At 40.2% G+C, this 18,747-nt stretch overlaps 1 protein-coding gene across 1 annotated transcript in view; it reads right to left on the bottom strand.

Moving 5' to 3' along the window:
* Positions 1 to 18,747, bottom strand: part of LOC308078747 (lysosome membrane protein 2-like) — a 41,248-nt gene that overhangs the window by 8,118 nt on the left and 14,383 nt on the right. The window contains exons 2-7 of the mRNA XM_080420080.1: positions 16,316 to 16,476; positions 13,827 to 13,974; positions 12,572 to 12,763; positions 11,039 to 11,130; positions 8,980 to 9,099; positions 1,869 to 2,047 (exon numbers count right to left, since the gene is read on the bottom strand). Coding sequence (XP_080276206.1) covers positions 1,869 to 2,047; positions 8,980 to 9,099; positions 11,039 to 11,130; positions 12,572 to 12,763; positions 13,827 to 13,974; positions 16,316 to 16,476 — 892 coding nt within the window. The remainder of the gene's footprint in view (positions 1 to 1,868; positions 2,048 to 8,979; positions 9,100 to 11,038; positions 11,131 to 12,571; positions 12,764 to 13,826; positions 13,975 to 16,315; positions 16,477 to 18,747) is intronic.

Below are 18,747 nucleotides of genomic sequence, written 5' to 3' on the forward strand. Positions count from 1 at the left end.
CATTCCTTTCCTTAAACTATGGGCCATATGGCTTAACCCATTAAGACCGGGAACGCACCTGTGTGTCATTTTCCGATTTCTTTGGCTATTAAAAAATAGCAGATCTACAAGCTCATAGCGCGGCACCGAGTGCCGTGCTATGAGCTTGTAGAGCTTGTAAACTTTTTTTGCAAATCTTTGAATATATATATTTTTTAAAGCGAACATGTGTAACTCAAATCTTTGCTTCTGGGGGGTCCCTGGAACAAAATATTTTGAGATGAGGGTCCGCGGCCAAATACATGTCATTTTGGGGGTCCTTGACATGAAAAAAGTTTGAGAGCCACTGATATTATAGCAAAATAAGTGTGTTTCAAAAAAACTGTTAGGATTTAGAAGGCATTTGTAGAATTGTAGATTTGAGTTACAAATGTTAAAAAAATATATATTATTCAAAGATTTGCACAAATGTTCATGATTTCTAAAAAAAATAGCAGATCTACAAGCTCATAGCGCGGCACTGAGTGCCGCGCTATGAGCTTGTAGATCTGCTATTTTTTGAATAGCCCAAAGAAATCTTAAAATGACACAGATGCGTTTCCGGTCTTAATGGTTTAAGGGTTGAGATAAGAGATCTATCAATTTATTTATACTTACATAGTGCTTGGCGTGGACAGCCCTCCAACCACTTAAGCCTCATTTACTTTGTCGTATGATGACAAACGTACAGTCTGTCTCACGACACATTACACGGTGACGCCATTTTACGCTATTTTGGCTATTGTGCCAAGTGGAGCAGAGGTGATCCGTGTTTGGCTACTGGAGTCACCTGAGTGGCTGTTCCTGTGATATATAGCCCAAGGTCACAATACGTGCGCACCACCCTCACAGAGACAGAGAGGCAGACAGACACGCACGTGCGCACACACACACACACACACACAAACACACACACACACACAAATGTTCTCACCCCTTACCTACTTATGAAATTAGGCGTCTGTCTGCTTGCTAAATTGAAGGAGCTCTTGCGTACTGCCCCTTCAGTTATTTGTCTTTTATATGGAAACACACTGATGATAACAAATAACAAACTCATAATAAATAGTGACAGTGGTCATAAATCTGAAAGACACTTGTGGGCTGTACTAGACGTAGGTATGGTGTTTATGCTTGGCATGTGTACCGAGGCCAGGGGATCAGGTGATAGAGCTTACTGTCCTTTCAGACACAGGGCCAGCTATGGTCAGATGGTCACTGAGGGGCAGGAGAAAGGGGCGTGCAATCCCATGGGTCATTTAGAGGGTGAAAATAGTTGTTTTGGTGATCCAATGTGGAGAGAAGGTAGATATATTTCTTTTTCGATAATGCTAATAATAAGAATTACTATTACTATGACAAAGATAATTGTTGTGTGCAAACTGAGTAGATGTGAGATGTGGATTACTCTGACACTCTGGATGACTTATATAATAATAACAATAAATGTTATTTAAACAGGCCTTGTCGGAAGAAAGCATATTTATATATTTATATAAAATCTAAATGGCAGTGAGAAATTAAAAATATTGATTTATTTTTTGGTGAAATTAGTCAAGTTCATCCACCAAATCTCTAGGTGTCTTAGTCAATGAAAAATTGTCTTGGAAATACATACAGTAACCAACAAAGTTTCAAGATCACTTGGTATTATCAGAAGAATCAGGGGCCTGGTTCATCAGTCTTGCCTCTTAACCCTTTATTACAGTTTAATTTACCCATGTATATTATGGGAATCAAACAAATACTAGTTTGAAATGAAGACAGGACATTTAAAGAATTAGTTTGACTGAAACTGAAAGTAAAAACAAAACAAAAGTGAAGCTGAGAATATTGGTTGATATATTTACCTTTACGGCAGGGACTGACTTTGAGCAGGCCCGTTCCCAGGCACTCCTCGGGGGTGACGCAGAAGCCCTCGTTGGCTGGGTTCTCCTCCTTGCTGGCGAACACCCCCCGTGGAGGTGTGAAGCGGTAGGCCGGGATTCCTTTAACGTCCACGTCCTTCTCATACTCCATGAAGATGGACCTGGAGAGCAGAGCACAATGCACCATGAAACGGGACATGAAATTCTGCTTGTTGAACCACATTATGGGCTGAATACCAGTGGTAGAAAGTAATTAAGTACATTTACTTAAGTACTGTTCTTAAGTACAATTTTGAGTTATTTGCACTTTACTTGAGTAATTCCAATTTCCAATACTTTTACTTCTACTCCACTACATCTCGGATCCAAATATTGTACTTTTACTACAATACAATTATTTGAAAACTTTAGTTACTATACTTACTTTGCAGATATAAATGATTCTATTATAAAACATTCATTAACCACTTTAGCCCTATTTTAAACATAGGCTATTTTCAAACATCTTAGTACTTTTTGGTACTTTAAGTAAAATTTGAATTCCGGACTTTTACTTGTAACAGAGTATTTCTACATTGCAGTATTGATACTTTTACTTAAGTAAAAAAAAATTGAGTATTGTTTTCCACCACCACTGCTGAATACTGCATTCATTCAGTAATGGTCTTTGTTTGGTGAAAAAATGTCCCTATCGCAAATTACAGAAACTACTGCTTGGTGGTCCTACATTGCATGTGAATGTTTGAAAATGTTACTTTCTTCCCATCATCACGTTATTGTGAGCAGCACAATAGTGCACTATGTATCTGTATGTATGTTCAGTCTAGGGAATCCCTATGGTTCTGAGGAAGAACAAAAGAGGCCACACAGTGTCAGCCCACAGGCGAGTGGATGTGGTCCTCTGCCACAGCGGCCCACCTAATGTGCAACAATACTGCATTGACCTCTCCCTTAGACCTCCATGAGACAGGCAAATTAAAAAGACACAAGGTCCTTTGTTAACATGCTCAATTATTGTCAATCATTAAGGACAAGGATTTTTCTTTTTTTCTTTAAGAAACATAGCAGAATGTATTGAGAAACCTATCTCTACAACATACATGCATATCATAGTTTAGAACATTGGTTCTCAACCTTTTCAGGCCGTAATCCCCCCGAAATAATCATATTTGAATTGGGGACCCCCCAAAATAATCATATTTGAACTGGGGACCCCCCCAGAATAATCATATTTGAACTGGGGACCACACAAAATAATCATAATTGAACTGGGGACCCCCCACCCAGATAAGCACTTGAATTGGAATTGAGGCATTATATTTTCTTTGACTCGGTTCCACAGATAAATATTGTTAAAATAGCAGATCTACAAGGTCACAACGCCTCACAACGGCATTGTGACCTTGTGGATCTGCTATTTTCAAAATGTTTGCCTCTATCATATCATTTGACAATTTGGCCAATGTTTGACCAGTTTTTAAAGTATAGTTTGTTGATTACTTTTTAAAGTATAGTTTGTTGATTACTTTTGATGCAGTAACGGTCTTTTTTTAGGTATTAAAAGGGTCTTAAAACGCCTTAAATTGTCACTTCACTGTCATCTGGGGGACACCCCCCCCCCAAAAAAAAAATCACGTGGCGACCTCCCTGGGGGTCCCGACCCACAGGTTGAGAACCACTGGTCTAGCAGAGCAGAGGTTAGCCTTCCGTTAAAAAAAAAGGCACGCGGCTATTTTAACAATTACACCTGCCGGTGACCGTCCAGTTCCTCTTCCATGTGTGTGTCATTCACTGTGCAGTCAGTCACTGGGTCAAAGTTCCATGACTATACACGGTCGAGAAGGGGAAGTCAGGAGTCAGGACCAATACTAAACTCCATCTTATATTTAGGGCTGCACGCGACTAAAGCAATTCTTAGTCGACTAATAGATGAGGTCAGAGGTTGTCGAAACTATGGGCCGGGAACCCAAGTTGGGGTCGCGGGAAGGCGACGGTGGGGTCGCACATTGACCCCTGAAAAAAGAGAAAGCAGTGTCTTTTTGGGGAGCACGTGCTCAGGGCACTGAGTGATCCACCATTGAGGACAGACGCTAATCAGTGTCACATTTTGATCCTCCTGGCCGTGCCTGACACCCTGGTCATTTACTGTACAACATGACTTTGAATCCTTATCATCAGGAGTCCATGTTTACCATTGTCTCAGCTATAGCCTTATTCGACTAGACCAAATCGACCAATTAATTCAGTGGTTCTTAAACATTTTCATGTAAATGACCCCCAATTGATATGTATTCGAACCCCTTTTGAAAACAATTTGTGCCAGAGACCCCCATAAGAGAAGATTTTTCAAATACCCGAAATATAAAATACGGCTTAAGTGTTTACATTGTTTCTCATTTGGCTGGCGACCCCCTGGAACCCCCTCAAGGACCCCTGCCGACCCCCTGGAACCCCCTCAAGGACCCCATCTTTGAGAAGCACTGGATTCATCGATTAATAAACAACAAGGGGGTCAGCCCTACTAATAATTGATACTTTTGTTTAATAAAACACAGTATAGGCCTAACAGTGCTGTTGAATGATTTCACAGCTTGCATACATCACGTCACGCGGAACACGTGAAAGCCGTGTGTGTGTGTGTGTGTGTGTGTGTGTGTGTGTGTGTGTGTGTGTGTGTGTGTGTGTGTGTGTGTGTGTGTGTGTGTGTGTGTGTGTGTGTGTGTGTGTGTGTGTGTGTGTGTGTGTGTGAGGCATTTCCTATCTGAATCAAGAGGGAAAGGGAAGCAAGAAGAAGTAGGGGGTGTGTGCGTGTTCCCCTTTAGCCACAATAACACAGATGTCAGTGCGTGACGCTAACTGGGCTATAAGTAAGGAGGGTAAAGTGTTTAGGAAACATTGAGGGGGAGGTGGGAGGCGGGGGTCTGACTGGAAACACCCTATCTGTGCTAAAGGACAGACGCTATTGGCGCCCCGAGGGATTCTTTCCACAAGGGGTGGAGGAAGCTTGCAGCAGGTTTGAGGGTGAAGGGTTCTCAAGGACATGATTGAGAACATGACGTTCTCATTGGGTAAAACGTAATTCCATGTGGACAACAGGATCCAAGTCCTTAACCCAATTAGACCGGGAACGCATCTGTGTCATTTTTTAGATTTCTTTGGTGGGCTATTCAAAAATAGCGGATATACAAGCTCATAGCGCGGCACCGAGTGCCGCGCTATGAGCTTGTAGATCTGCTATTTTTGAAAGAATCATGAAAATGTGTGCAAATCTTTGAAAATATATTTTTAAAGCGAACCTTTGTAACTCAAATCTTTGCTTCTGGGGGGTCCCTGGAACGACATATTTTAAGATGGGGGTCGGTGGACAAATACATAATAATTTTGAGGGTCCTAGACATGTAAAAGTTTGAGAACCACTGACATAGCAACATACGTTTAAAAAAAAAAAACTGTTCGGATTTAGAAGACATATGTAGAGTTTTTGCTTCTGTCTTTGCATCTGGGGATTTAGAATCCCCAGAAGCAAATATTTGAGTTAAAAAATGTTCGCTTTAAAAAAAGAATATATATATATTATTCAAAGTAAGAGAAAGATTTGCACAAATCTTCACGATTTTTCAAAAAAAAAATAAAAATATTCAAAGTAAGAGAAAGATTTGCACAAATCTTCACGATAAAAAAAAAAAAAGGCAGATCTAAAAGCTGTGAGCTATGAGCTTGTATATCTGCTATTTTTGAATAGCCCAAATAAATCTAAAAATGACACATAGATGCGTTCCCGGTCTTAATGGGTTAAGTCCTACAGGATTCGTAAAGGGATTTTTTTCTTTCTTTTTTTTCCTCCTCCATGTGGGAACTAAAATCTCAGCGCACACGTCTGCCAGGACCTTGTGAAAGATATCCAACTAAGTTATACGTGCCAAGAAGGACAATGTGAAACTGTCTGCTCTTGCATAATCCATTGCATGTGGACCAGTGGTTCTCAACCTTTTTCATGTCAAGGACAACCAAAATGATATGTATTTAACCGCGGACCCTCATCTCAAAATATGTTGTTCCAGGGAGGACCCCCAGAAAGTAAAGATTTGAGTTACGCATGTTCGCTTTAAATATATATATATATTCAAAGGTTTGCACATATTTTCAAGATTTTTCGAGTGCCGCGCTAGCTTGTATATCTGCTATTTTTGAATAGCCAAAGAATAAAAGTGGTTAAAATTATTGTGACGCTATAGTAACACATTTTGCTGGGGACCCCCTGGAACCCCTCCAAGGACCCCTGGGGGTCCCCGGACCCCACTTTGAGAACCAATGATGTGGACTACATGTTTAATGTAGGCCACATCAAGCAAACTAAAGCTTGTGTCTCTGACTCAATAATTTACTTTTATGTACACATTAGAAAATCATTCAATATCATACCACTATTAGTGTCTCTGGGGCTTCATCTATCGTTTCTCTCCATCCCTTGCAACCATCCCTCTTTCCTTAATTTCTTACCCCTTTCACCTACTCACGCGCCATAAACATTCTAACAATTACAGATATATCCTGTACTGTCATGTTATACAACTAATAAGGATGTCGAGGCAACGTTTGAACTGGAAATAGACCCACAATTATCTCATCTATCACACATCCTCTCCAGGTGAAATGGCGTGTGTGGGAACACGGGCTACACGAGGCCATTCTTCATTGTAATGTGCCTTTGTCCCATTGTGCTCTGAAATTTAACCTCATAACACATTAAGTTGTTGCTCCATCTTGATGATATCACGACATGATCGTGATATTGCGTCTCATATTAAATAATAGATCACTCTCAAATAGGATTGCTGCCTCTACTAAATTTTACTTTATGTATTTTAACGGACGTGCGATAAAATGTCTTTTGGCCTGAAGCGACACATCTGGGCATAATATACAGCTCACATTTTTTACTTAAGTAAAAGTATCAATACTGCAGTGTAGAAATACTGTGTTACACGTAAAAGTCCGGTAATCAAAATTGACTTGAGTAAAAGTACAAAAGTATTGGCATCGAAATCTACTTAAAGTACCAAAAGTAAAAGTAGGCCTACTCATTGGGCAGTTAAAAATATATAAAAGATATTTTGAAGATAGCAAATTATTTTCAAATATGCAATGCGACCCATTGTGAGCTTGTAGATCGGCTATTTTCAAATGGCCGAAATGTATATAGGGTTGAAGTGGTTAATATATGTTTTGTGATAATAATCTAAATCAGCAAAGTAACTAGTAACTAAAGTTGTCAAATAATTGAAGTGTGTACAATATTTGCCTCTGAGATGTAGTGGAGTAGAAGTAAAAGTATTGGAAATGGGCAATACTCCAGTACAGTCAAAATTCCTCAAAAGTGTACTTAAGCACAGCACTTGAGTAAATGTACTTAGTTACTTTACACCCCTGATAATATATATGCTTTACATATGGTGTGAGTATCTGCTCCCTAGACCAGGTTGAACAGGACGCCCTGAGCCACATGCCGCTCCATCTTAAAATGACTCATGAAAGGCCTTTCCATAGAGTAAGATCTGTTGTAAAACTATTGTTGAATGCCATCATTATGCCTAGTAAACTTTAATGGTGCGTTCACACGGGCAGATAAAAAGATACACGCTACCATTCATTTTCAATGGAAGCCAGCGACATGAAGATACAAAAGACACATCCTACGTTTGTAGCCGTAGCTCTAGCGACAAAGATACAAAGATACACATTCAAGTTGACCTGGATTCAACTTCCAGATACAAAGATACAACTGTAGCTCGGATGAGGAAGATGAGGTCAACGACCGACAGATACACAGCGACACAGCGACACAGACGCTGTGTATTTTTCTATCTTTGTATCTTGGCCCGTGTGAACGCGCTATTACCGTCGTTTTCTTTGTTTGTTTGCATTTCAATATTGCCGACTCGGCACCTATCGCCTGTAAGGCCTGGAAGAAGGGGACCCCCTATTTTGACCCCCTATTTTGTTCTTAGTGATTTTTCTATCAATTACTTTTCAGATTAATCAAAGAATCGATTAATATGTATATATATATTAATCGATTCATTCATTTATTTAAAGATTTTTTAAAAATATATATTGACAAACTGTTTAATTTCTTTGTCGCATAATGGTGTGGTGCAAAAGCATTTACTTGAGTATTTCCAATTTCCAATACTTTTGCTTTTACTCCACTACATCTCAGAGGAAAATATTGTACTTTTACTCCACTACAATTGTTTGAAAACTTTAGTTACTAGTTACTTTGTAGATTAACACATACATTCAGCCCTATATACAATTCGGCCATTTGAAAAAAGCCGATCTACAAGTTCACAATGCGTTGCGAAGCAACTATTTTCAAGAGATTTTTTTACAGATTTTATGCATTTGAAAACTTGTGAAATGGCAAATGGGACATACTCCATAATGAGTACTTTCGGTATTTTTAGTACATTTAGAGTATTTCTACATTGCAGTATTGATAGCTTTACTTAGGTAAAACATTTGAGTACTTTTTACACCGCTGCTATTTGGTTCCATTCCTACACCCCCAGAGTTATGAGGGTCCATGGTCCTAACGCATACCAAACTGGGGGTTCTTGAAAGGAAAAAGGTTTGAGAACCTTTGACTTAACCAATTAAGACCTGGAACGCCTCGGAGTCATTTTTTGATTTGAGCTAAAAATGCATTATTTTACACTTTGGCTATTCAAAAATAGCAGATCTACAAGCTCATAGCGCGGCACCGAGTGCCGCGCTATGAGCTTGTAGATCTGCTATTTTTGAAAGATCGTGAAAATGTGTGCAAATCTTTGAATATATATATTTTTTAAAGCGAACATTTGTAACTCAAATCTTTGCTGCTGGGGGGTCCCTGGAACAACATATTTTGAGATGGGGGTCCGCGGCCAAATACATATTCATTTTGAGGTCCTTGACATGAAAAATGTTGAGAACCACTGACATAGCAACAAATGATTTTTCAAAAAAACTGTTAGGATTTAGAAGAAGAATCGGAACCTCAGGCCTCAATGGGTTAAAGAGTGAACAGCGAACACGTGGCCGTAATTTTCACCTGCAAAGGTCTGCGGTGAAGATGTAGAGGCGTTCGTCCCTCTTCAGCAGCGGGTGGAACGCGCTGCCGTCCGTCCCGTTGATAGTGTTGCTCTGGTTCGATGACCAGAATGACAGCTGGCTGCAAAAACAACAACAACAACATAAGATGAAAACCTTCTAATTGCCCTTTTGAAAGAAAGAACAAAAGTGTAAATGTTGGCCTAAGGGTGCTTTAGAGGAAAGGGCCATGCGGGGGGTCACCAAAATCAGCAGTGTTCATATATTGGCATGTGAAGGTGCACAGCAAATTCCATGGCAATCCAGCCAACAGATTTTAAGATATCTTGTTTAGGCACTGATGGACGAACATACTGTGCCACTGGTCCCCTGATTGATTGATTGATTGATTGATTGATTGATGTACTTTATTTAGTAAGACATGAGAACATCAGTACATGGAAGTAAAAATTCACAATACAAGGTCTACTAAACTGGGAGACTCATTAACCCATTAATACCTGGAACGCATCTGTGTCACTTTTAGATTTCTTTAGGCTATTCAAAAATAGCAGATATACAAGCTCATAGCGCGGCACCGAGTGCCGCGCTACGAGCTTGTAGATCTGCTATTTTTGAAAAATCGGGAAAATATTTTCTATTTTATTTTTCCCGAAAAACTGTTAGGATTTAGATTTTTTTTTTTTGAGCGGCCTCAGGACTCAATGGGTTAAGCACTAAGCTTGTTTAAGATGAGATCCCCATGCACACAAATCATGACGACATATAGCTCCATAAAGAACCTCTCACTCCGCTATACAGCTCCGAGATGAGGTTCTATGTCGTTACCTTCCAGAATCGGGTGAACGTCCGCCAAGGCTCCGCTGTTTACCCTTTTGTATACGTCGTATCCCAAAACTAATGGTAGATTCCAAGCCGCACGGATGTTTAAAGTTTGGTTCGGCGCATAAAATTTTAGGAACGGAGCGAAACTACCCGTTTAAATCGCTTATTTAGTCAGCCTGTGGCCATGTTTCCCATTCAACCCGGAAAACCCCCCTACGTCCGCTGCCAGTACTGCTCCCGGTTTGGCTACAATGGGAAACATGGCCACAGGCTGACTGAATAAGCGATTTAAACGTGTAGTTTCGCTCCGTTCCTAAAACTTTATGCGCCGAACCAAACTTTAAACATCCGTGCGGCTTGGAATCTACCATTAGTTTTCGGAGCCTTGGCGGACGTTCACCCGATTCTGGAAGGTAACGACATAGAACCTCATCTCGGAGCTGTATAGCGGAGTGAGAGGTTCTTTATGGAGCTAGACGACATATAAGAGACAGACAGATAAACACGCTACTATACAGAGCGTCATACAATCAGCTTGCAGGTTACTGGTATGAAGAGTGAAAAAATGTACAAGAGAAGAAAAATAAATAGGGGGGGGGGGGGGTAGGAGGGGTAGGGGGGTAGGTTAAGACTTAGACAGGGGCCATTTTCGAATTGCAGCCTCCTGAAGGTGTATCTTTAGGGCAGTTTTGAAAGTGAGTAGGGTTTTACACTCCTTTACTCCTTTTGGTAGGGCATTCATGATGACATTAAAGTGACAATTTAACGACTTTTAAGACTTTTCTAACTTTTTTCAAAAAAATCTATACAATTAAAAACTGGTCAAACATTGGGCAAATTGTCAAATAATATAAGAAAGAGGCAAAACATTTGAAAATAGCTGATTTACAAGCTCACAACCGTGAGATGAGCACTGTAGCTAAACACATTAAACACACACATTATTAAATCATTCCATCATCACAGTATCAGGATGTCCTGTCCGGTCGAGCCAAGATAGACAAACAGACAGTAAGATAAACAGACAGGGACAGTACTCCAAAACTGCCAATATCAGCGGATTTGATAAATCCAATTGTTGCCTCTGTATGTGTGTGTGTGTGTGTGTGTGTGTGTGTGTGTGTGTGTGTGTGTGTGTGTGCGTGTGCGTGTGTGAGTCACATCTGTCGTGTGTGTGTACGTGCGTGCGCGTGCATGCGTGTGTGTGAGTGTGCGTGTGTGTGCATTTGACTTACCTTTCACCTCTCCAAGTGTGGACTCGACCATAGTCCATGTAGTTTTGCTCTCCAGTGTGGTAAACAAACTCTTCACCATAAGTTCCATTTTTCTAAAAAGAAAAAAAATTAAAGAAAAAGAAAGAATAAGATCCAACATCTCAACAGTCATGATTTATCTGTTTTAACAAAATAAAATTCTCCATCATTCAAACATCCACTACTCCTCTTGCTCCTAAGGCACCTGGAGTTCTAGAAAGATGCATTCAGAAGAGCACAAATCTCCACCAGGAGGCCATGCCCTAATAATAACATGTATGCAGGTAACACCTACAGTCATGACAGAGTAGAGCAGCATGTTATTACCAGGTGTACACCATCTGTACTGCCCCCCCCCCACCCCTCTCTTTCATACATATTAATTGTGCCGCTCTGTAATTAAAATGTGTCTGATTCTTAAAATCAATAATATTCTCATCTCTATTTTCACTATGAGCTTGTAGATCTGCTATTTGCCAGACCCAGGGGGTCGGGCCTACATGAGGCTTTGTCGGTCCCCCTCTCCAAACGTTTTCGTCCATACATGGGCATAAAAGAGGTCTGTCTTCTGTCCTCTTTTTGATTGGCCAAGCTTAGCGTGACGTAGTGCTCTGATCTTTCAACCACTAGGGGTCTGGCAGTACCAGGTCTCCTGGTTCCCTATTTTTGAATAGGCAAAGAAATCTAAAGTGACACAGATGCGTTCCCGGTTAAGAGGTCCAATGCGTTGGTGAATGTCAGCACTCTAAACTCAAAGAGAGCTAACGACTTAAAACAGCTCGGTCTGAGGGTCTTGGTTCTCATCTAATGTGGACTTGTACTGGCCTTTTTCATTTTGCATCTCTCCATTTGGCTCGTACGGTTACATCTCATACAGTATGCCAGAGGGAAATGAGCGTTGTAATTGGCTAGCTAGTAGCATAGTTCAAGTGGTTCCCAAACGTTTTAGCTCAAGAGGAAAGAGGAATTTGATGTCTCAAAAGAGGAATTTGATGTCTCCCCAGGTCCCCAAACTAGTGAAAATAGCTGTATTCTTCTTTCTTAATTCTTATGGATATTATTTGACTTTTTATTGTCTCCGCCAGGCCGAAGGCCGTAATAGCTCCTTTGGCCAGGAGTATCTATACTTTGACTCAAGTACTGGGGTCGAGTACTTTCTCCAGCACTGTCAGCTGTCAGCTCCAATGGTGGAAAAAGTACTACTACTCACATGTTTTACTTGAGTAAAAGAATCAATACCACAATGCAGAAATACTCTGTTAGGGCGCGGTCACACCAAACTATGGCTGCCGGCTGATAAACTCAGGTTGTGCGCAGCCAGCCGCATTCTAAAATGCAGCGCAGTCTGTCCCAATATAACCAGTGACGCACCTGTCACTCACTTTCAGGCCCCTCCCCGTACCCCGCAGTTGCTCAATTGCGAGCTCCGTGTCGCTTCCTGTACTTGAGTAAATGTACTTAGTTACTTTACACCACTGTTTCAGCTGGATCATTTGCTGCAGAATAGTCGTGTACCTTGTACATGAGGCCGAAGGTCTCCTCCACCTCAGGCTTGGTTTTGTGGAGGCGTTCTAGCAGAGGGTCTACGTAGCCCCACAGGAGCTCGTCCACAGTACGGCTGGTGAAAATACTCATATGGGCGCTATATAACCAGTTGAAACCAGTCTTTTTGAACATGTTGAATGTCTTCATCTTCTCCATCACAGCCTAGAGATATGGAAATGGAGAGGAAGAGATGGAAAGATGGAAACCGGTACCAGTTATTATTAGAAATGATCCTAAAAGGATTAGAAAGGATCCTTCATGTGAAGGACCACCAAACCAACAACAATTACCAATAAAATATTTTTAGACGGGAGTCTAAAAATGTGTCAGATTTCCGTTGTTAAAATGTTCGAAAACAGCAGATTTGCAAGCTCACAACACGTCACATCGCGACATGTTGTGAGCTGATAGATCCGCTATTTTCAAATAGCTGATTATAGTATAGAGGTTAAATAGACTTTGATGCTGTATTAACAAATTTAGCTTGGGACCCTCTGGAACCCCCTAAGGACCCCTGGGAGGGAGGAGTTTTTTTACTAACGCCTGCAGGCAGACTTAATGACTTTCACTGTCAAATTCTTTCAAAAGCAGTGAAAATAGTGTGTTGAATCTTGCAAATCGGCTATTTTCGCTGCTTTTGCGCCACACTGGCGTACAATGAAATAGGCCATTTAATTTGTGAAAAACTAACACAAGTTTAACCCATTAAGACCTGGAACGCATCTGTGTCACTGAAAAAAATTAAAAATAATTTAAAAAAAAATGTTTTCAAGATTTTTCAAAAATAGCAGATATACAACCTCATAGCGCGGCACTCGGTGCCGCGCTATGAGCTTGTAGATCTGCTATTTTTTTTTAATCTTGAAAAAAAAAATTAGATAAAAAAAAATAAAAATATTAAGCTGTTAAGGCGGTTACACACCGGCGAATATGCAAATATACGCAAAATTCGGACTCGTTCCGAATAATTAAAAGACGCTTTTTCGCTTCGCTTTTTTGCTTTTTCGCTCCATGTAAGCTTGCATTGACTTTATAAGGTTTTTTAAAAAAACGTATTATTCGCAAGAAGAAAATCGCCCCGGTGTGTAAGGACCTTTAGGATTTAGAAAACATTTTTAAGAATCGCCTCAGGTCTTATTGGGTTAAATATGGATATACAAGGTTTCTGGCTGACAGCAGCGACTTTGTGTTGTGTTTATGAACTGTGACCCATAGGCTCACTCACCCAAACTGGAATGTTGGCTGTGGTGATGACGTCCTCTGAGGGGTCACCTACAGATTTCTCCCTCAGAAACACGAAGGTCTTGGGGCTGTAGGCCGACACCATGGTGCCGTCCTCCACATGGGTCACGTTGGCCTTTGGCCTGTATTCCCTAAAAGGCAAACACACAACACACAATGAACATCCAAATTGTATTCCAAATTAGGGCTGCAAATATCAATTATTTTCTTAGCAATTACTCTATCGATTACCTTTTCAAATTGCCCTTGTCGAATAATCTTGAAACAATTAGAATAGATCTTTATAATAGACTAAATTAGAAGTAGAAGTAAAAGTATACAAAATTGGAAATACTCCAGTAAAGTAAAAAGTACCTCAACATTGTACTTAAGTACAGTACTTGAGTAAATGTACTTAGTTACTTTACACCACTGCAGAGGAGTGACAGAACATGGCCAATAAGGTTAAGCAAACTGTCAACTCTGGTAAGCCTAATTGTAAAAATGCAAAATGCTCAGCATTGGTGTCCCATTAGGTGTTAAGTGTCTTCCTCAGGGGCGTATAGTATGTAAGTACGTAAGTATACTGTGCGGAATGTGGGGGGGGGGGCTCTCTACCCACTAAGGCTAAGCTATATGTCTGCCCCCCCCCCCTAACATTAATGGAGTAACATAGTTTATAGGGAAGGATGCGTGCTGAATCACACCGCACTCTATGCGAAGTGCCTTTTAAAACAGCATTCTGTTTGCTGCTGCTTTTAACAGTTATTATTTCCCCCTTTCTGATCGCCTTTTAAAACACCTATACTTAATGATATTAGATATATTTTTATTCTACTCGTTTATTCAAAGGACCCCAAAGGGAACAAGCCATAGTGCTATATACAATACAATACTATGCAAATAAACAAGTAGAAATCGAAAATAAAAATATGTGCAGTTACAGTAAACAGTTCAATTAAAATTCCATTGATATGAAAATCATCCAGAAGAGAAAGGGGGGAAATAACTAACTAATATTATGAAATAATAATAATTGCGTTGTAATCGCTATAGATAGATAGCCTGCAGCAAACAGAATGGTGTTTTAAAAGGCGATCTAAAAGGCACTTCGGATAGAGTGCGGTGTGATTCGAAAGCACGCGGCAAGGACAGGTTCAGCGGTGTTGGGAACAGCGGCAGGGGAGGAGGTCATTCTGGGACAGCAGACTTTACGACTGGGCATTCTGAGGTGTTGTGAGGTCTAATTCATGGAAATAAACCTGATGACAACACCCATTAATCCTCTCATTAGAGGAATTTGTATACATGGCCATTATAAATAGAGCAAGAGTGTCATTCACTAAGGTGTTTACACCCATATTTTGAGTGTAAACACCATTATGGTCTTAAATGGGGGTGTGGAGCAATGCAAAGGAGCTTCTACATATCAGTGCAGCAATAAAGGCTAAGCTAAATACAGGAAGGCCATAGCATAGCTGAGAGGGACAGGTCGTCTTGGAATCAGAAGGTCGCAGGTTCAACCCCGGGGCAGCCAGTGTGTCCCTGGCTTAACCCCTACCTGTTCCCCATGGGTGCTGTATTAATAGCACCCACTGCTCCTAATAGTTAGGATGGGTAAATGACACATTTCACATAATTGCAAACGTGCTGTGACAAAGAAAATACACCACACAAGGAGTGGGGGTCTATATTATAAAATGATTAGTAACACATTTGTATTTCTTTCTTTCTTATGAATGCAAGAACAATCGCTTCTATCTCAACATGCTAACTTTCCAGGAGGAGAAAGGCTGTAGTTTCTATCAGCTTGGAATCCCCATCAATGATGTCATTGGTAGGCAGGTGTCTGAACTGTCCATAGCCCACCAATGAGACACAGAGTGAGTACACGGAAATTGTGCCATCTAATAATGAGCATTAGTGACAACTAACTGTATGAAGATAAGGATGAAAATGGGTGAACTGCTCCATAACGCAGTGGTTCTCAACCTGTGGGTCGGGACCCCCAGGAGGTTCCCACATGTTTGTTTGTTTGTTTGTTTTTTTGGGGGGGGGGGGTCCCCAGATTACAGTGAAGTGAATTTAAGGCCTTTTAGACCTTTTTAATAAAAAAAAAGACCATCACTGCATCAAAAGTAATAAACCAACTATACGATAAAAACGGGTCAAACATTGGCCACATTGTCAAATAATATAATAAAAATGCAACAATTGTGAATATAGCAGATCTGCAAGCTCACAACACCTCGCGTTGCAAGGCGTTGTGAGCTTGTAGATCTGCTATTTTCACAATATTTATGTGGAATCGAGTCAAACTAAATGTAATGCCTCAACTCCTACAATTCCAAGTGCTTGTCAGAGTGGGGGGTCCCCAGTTCAAATATGATTATTTTGGGGGGTCACGGCCTGAAAATGTTGAGAACCACTGCTATAACGTACAGCAGGCTACTACTAAATGTACTTTGTTTACCGTCCACCCCTGCATCTTACCTGTATGTGTAGGGTCCGACTTGAGTCAGGATGGGCTTGGCTAATCCTTTCTCAAACTCAGCTGCGTTTGTAAGGTTGAAGAAGAAATACTGCATGTAGACCGGGGGTGGAGGGCTCTTCCATGTCCCAAATACCCGACTGCCTTCTGTCAAAGTAATCTCCTGGAAACAAACAAACATACATATCATCAGTCAGTGGTCATCGCCAACGCCGGTGTTGTGGCATCTATTCAAGGAACAGAGGGACAGAGAGAATAATAAAGGGAAATGTAATCGAGCACAGTAAATGTATTCCAGTTAGGGATGTTAACACAAATTCTCCCTATTGCAAATCCACCTTTTCACCGCCAATAGGGAGAATTCTCCCTTTTGTATTTCTTTTGTATTTTTTTTTTGAATTTCTAAAATGTTTCTCTAATTTTTGAGTATACATTTTTTTCGTTATTCACAACGAATTAGGAGATATATATAAAAATAAAAATAAAAATCCATTCACTTCAATGTTAATAAACGAACCGACAAATAATTCACATTTTTTCTATAAAACATCATTAAAATGGCTGGCAGTGGCTGAGTACATTATGAATAAACTCTGGCAGTCAATGTGTTAACAGTTAATCTATAGTCGCAAAAAATAAATTTTTGGAGAGAAATCACAGTAATCCGTAATCATATTCCATCATATTCAAGGGCTTTGGGAGAGAAATGAGACAGACTCCATAGAGCCCTGTAGAGGGGAGGTGTGTGTGTGTCTGTGTACTAGTGATGAGCGGGCTGACCCGTAACCCGCGGGACCCGCGGGTCAACCCGCGGCGCGGGTCAACCCGCGGCGCGGGTCAACCCGCGGCGCGGGTGGGTCGAGTCAGGATTTCAGAGGCAATTATGCGGGCTGCGGGTGAGCGGGTCAGCCGCTCTCACACGCAAAAAAAAGAAAAAAATCACATGCTCTTGTTTTGTCTTTATTCCTAATAAGAATAAGAATAATAACAATAAAACAGTTTGAATACACTTGGGCAGTATACTTGAAGATTATTTAACCTTCATGATTTTACAGAAATCGCGGGTCGCGGGGCGGGTTGAGCCATAGATTTATATATGGGTTCGCGGGGCGGGTTGAGGCGGGTTGGGTTCCGTCGCGGGGCGGGGCGGGTCATGAAAAAACCCGACGTGCTCATCACTACTGTGTACAGCTGATGCTCGTTAATGTTATATACCTCAAGGCAATTATGTTTCTGCACTCATTTCCGGTTTCAGTCGGACAGGAATTTTCCTTTTGGTCCTACAAAACGCCGCTTATCAATTAATCGATTCATAAGGTTATCAACTATCAATGAATTAATGAATCGATAATTTGCATCCCTAATTCCAGGATACAGAATATGTATTTGAGTATAAAGATCACAAGTGAATGTCACTAATGTGATATGTTTATATTGCAATATATTGCCACCCAGTCAGGAAATAAACAAATGACTAACTCTCTGAGCAAACGTTCAAGAGTGGAGGCAGAATTATAATTAATTAGAGATAATTACACATCCTCAATTAAGGATAAGATCACAAGTGAATGTCACGATATGTTTATGTAAGATGTTCTACAATAAATTGTCAACCAGACAAGAAATAAACAAATGACTCTAATCTCGGAGCAAACGTTCAAGAGTGGAGCTAAGTATCATTAATTAGAGATGATAATACATCCTCAATTAAGGATAAGAATAAACAAGTAAATAAAAAAGTGGCATGCCTACCGAAGTCTGAGAAGACATGCATGTAGCATGCGAAACCAACATTAAGAGGATAGTAACCAGTTGAAAACCCTGTATGATGCCAGGAAAATAGATAGTGGACAGTGAATATTCCACATACACTTAATTGATCGATTTGACAGCGAATCCAAATAAAGGATATAAATAAACAATATTGAGCTGAACTGATATTAGATGAAAATATTGTTTGCAACTATTGTTTGGACATGTTAAAATCATGACCGGTGTTTTCGAAATCATCAGCCCTCCTCTCCGTTATCTTTCCAATACAATATATTTGTATATTGTTGCTGTTGTTTGTGCTTTTTTTTTTTTTACATTTTCTTGTGATTTTCTTTGAATATAAATTTTATTACATGTTTATTTGTACATTTGTTTTATTATTTGTTCTGCTAAAGGTAAAACTCAAATAAAGTTTTGATCATAAAAATAAATTCAGATCATAGATTTAGCTAAAATAGACATTCAGGTTGAGTAACGTCATAAGCTATTCCATATAATGATGTCATCACGCAATGATATCACAACATCATTATTACATCAGATGTAATTGTCCTTTTAAATGTCGTTATTGTATTTTCTAACACAACACCATTCAGCAACTTCTGGAAATAAATTGCCCTGCCTTCTAACACCCTTTCTGTAAATTAGTTGCACTGATTCA

The sequence above is a fragment of the Gymnoscopelus braueri genome (genome assembly GCF_963280865.1).
Source record: "Gymnoscopelus braueri genome assembly, chromosome: 22".
Classification (NCBI taxonomy): domain Eukaryota; kingdom Metazoa; phylum Chordata; class Actinopteri; order Myctophiformes; family Myctophidae; genus Gymnoscopelus; species Gymnoscopelus braueri.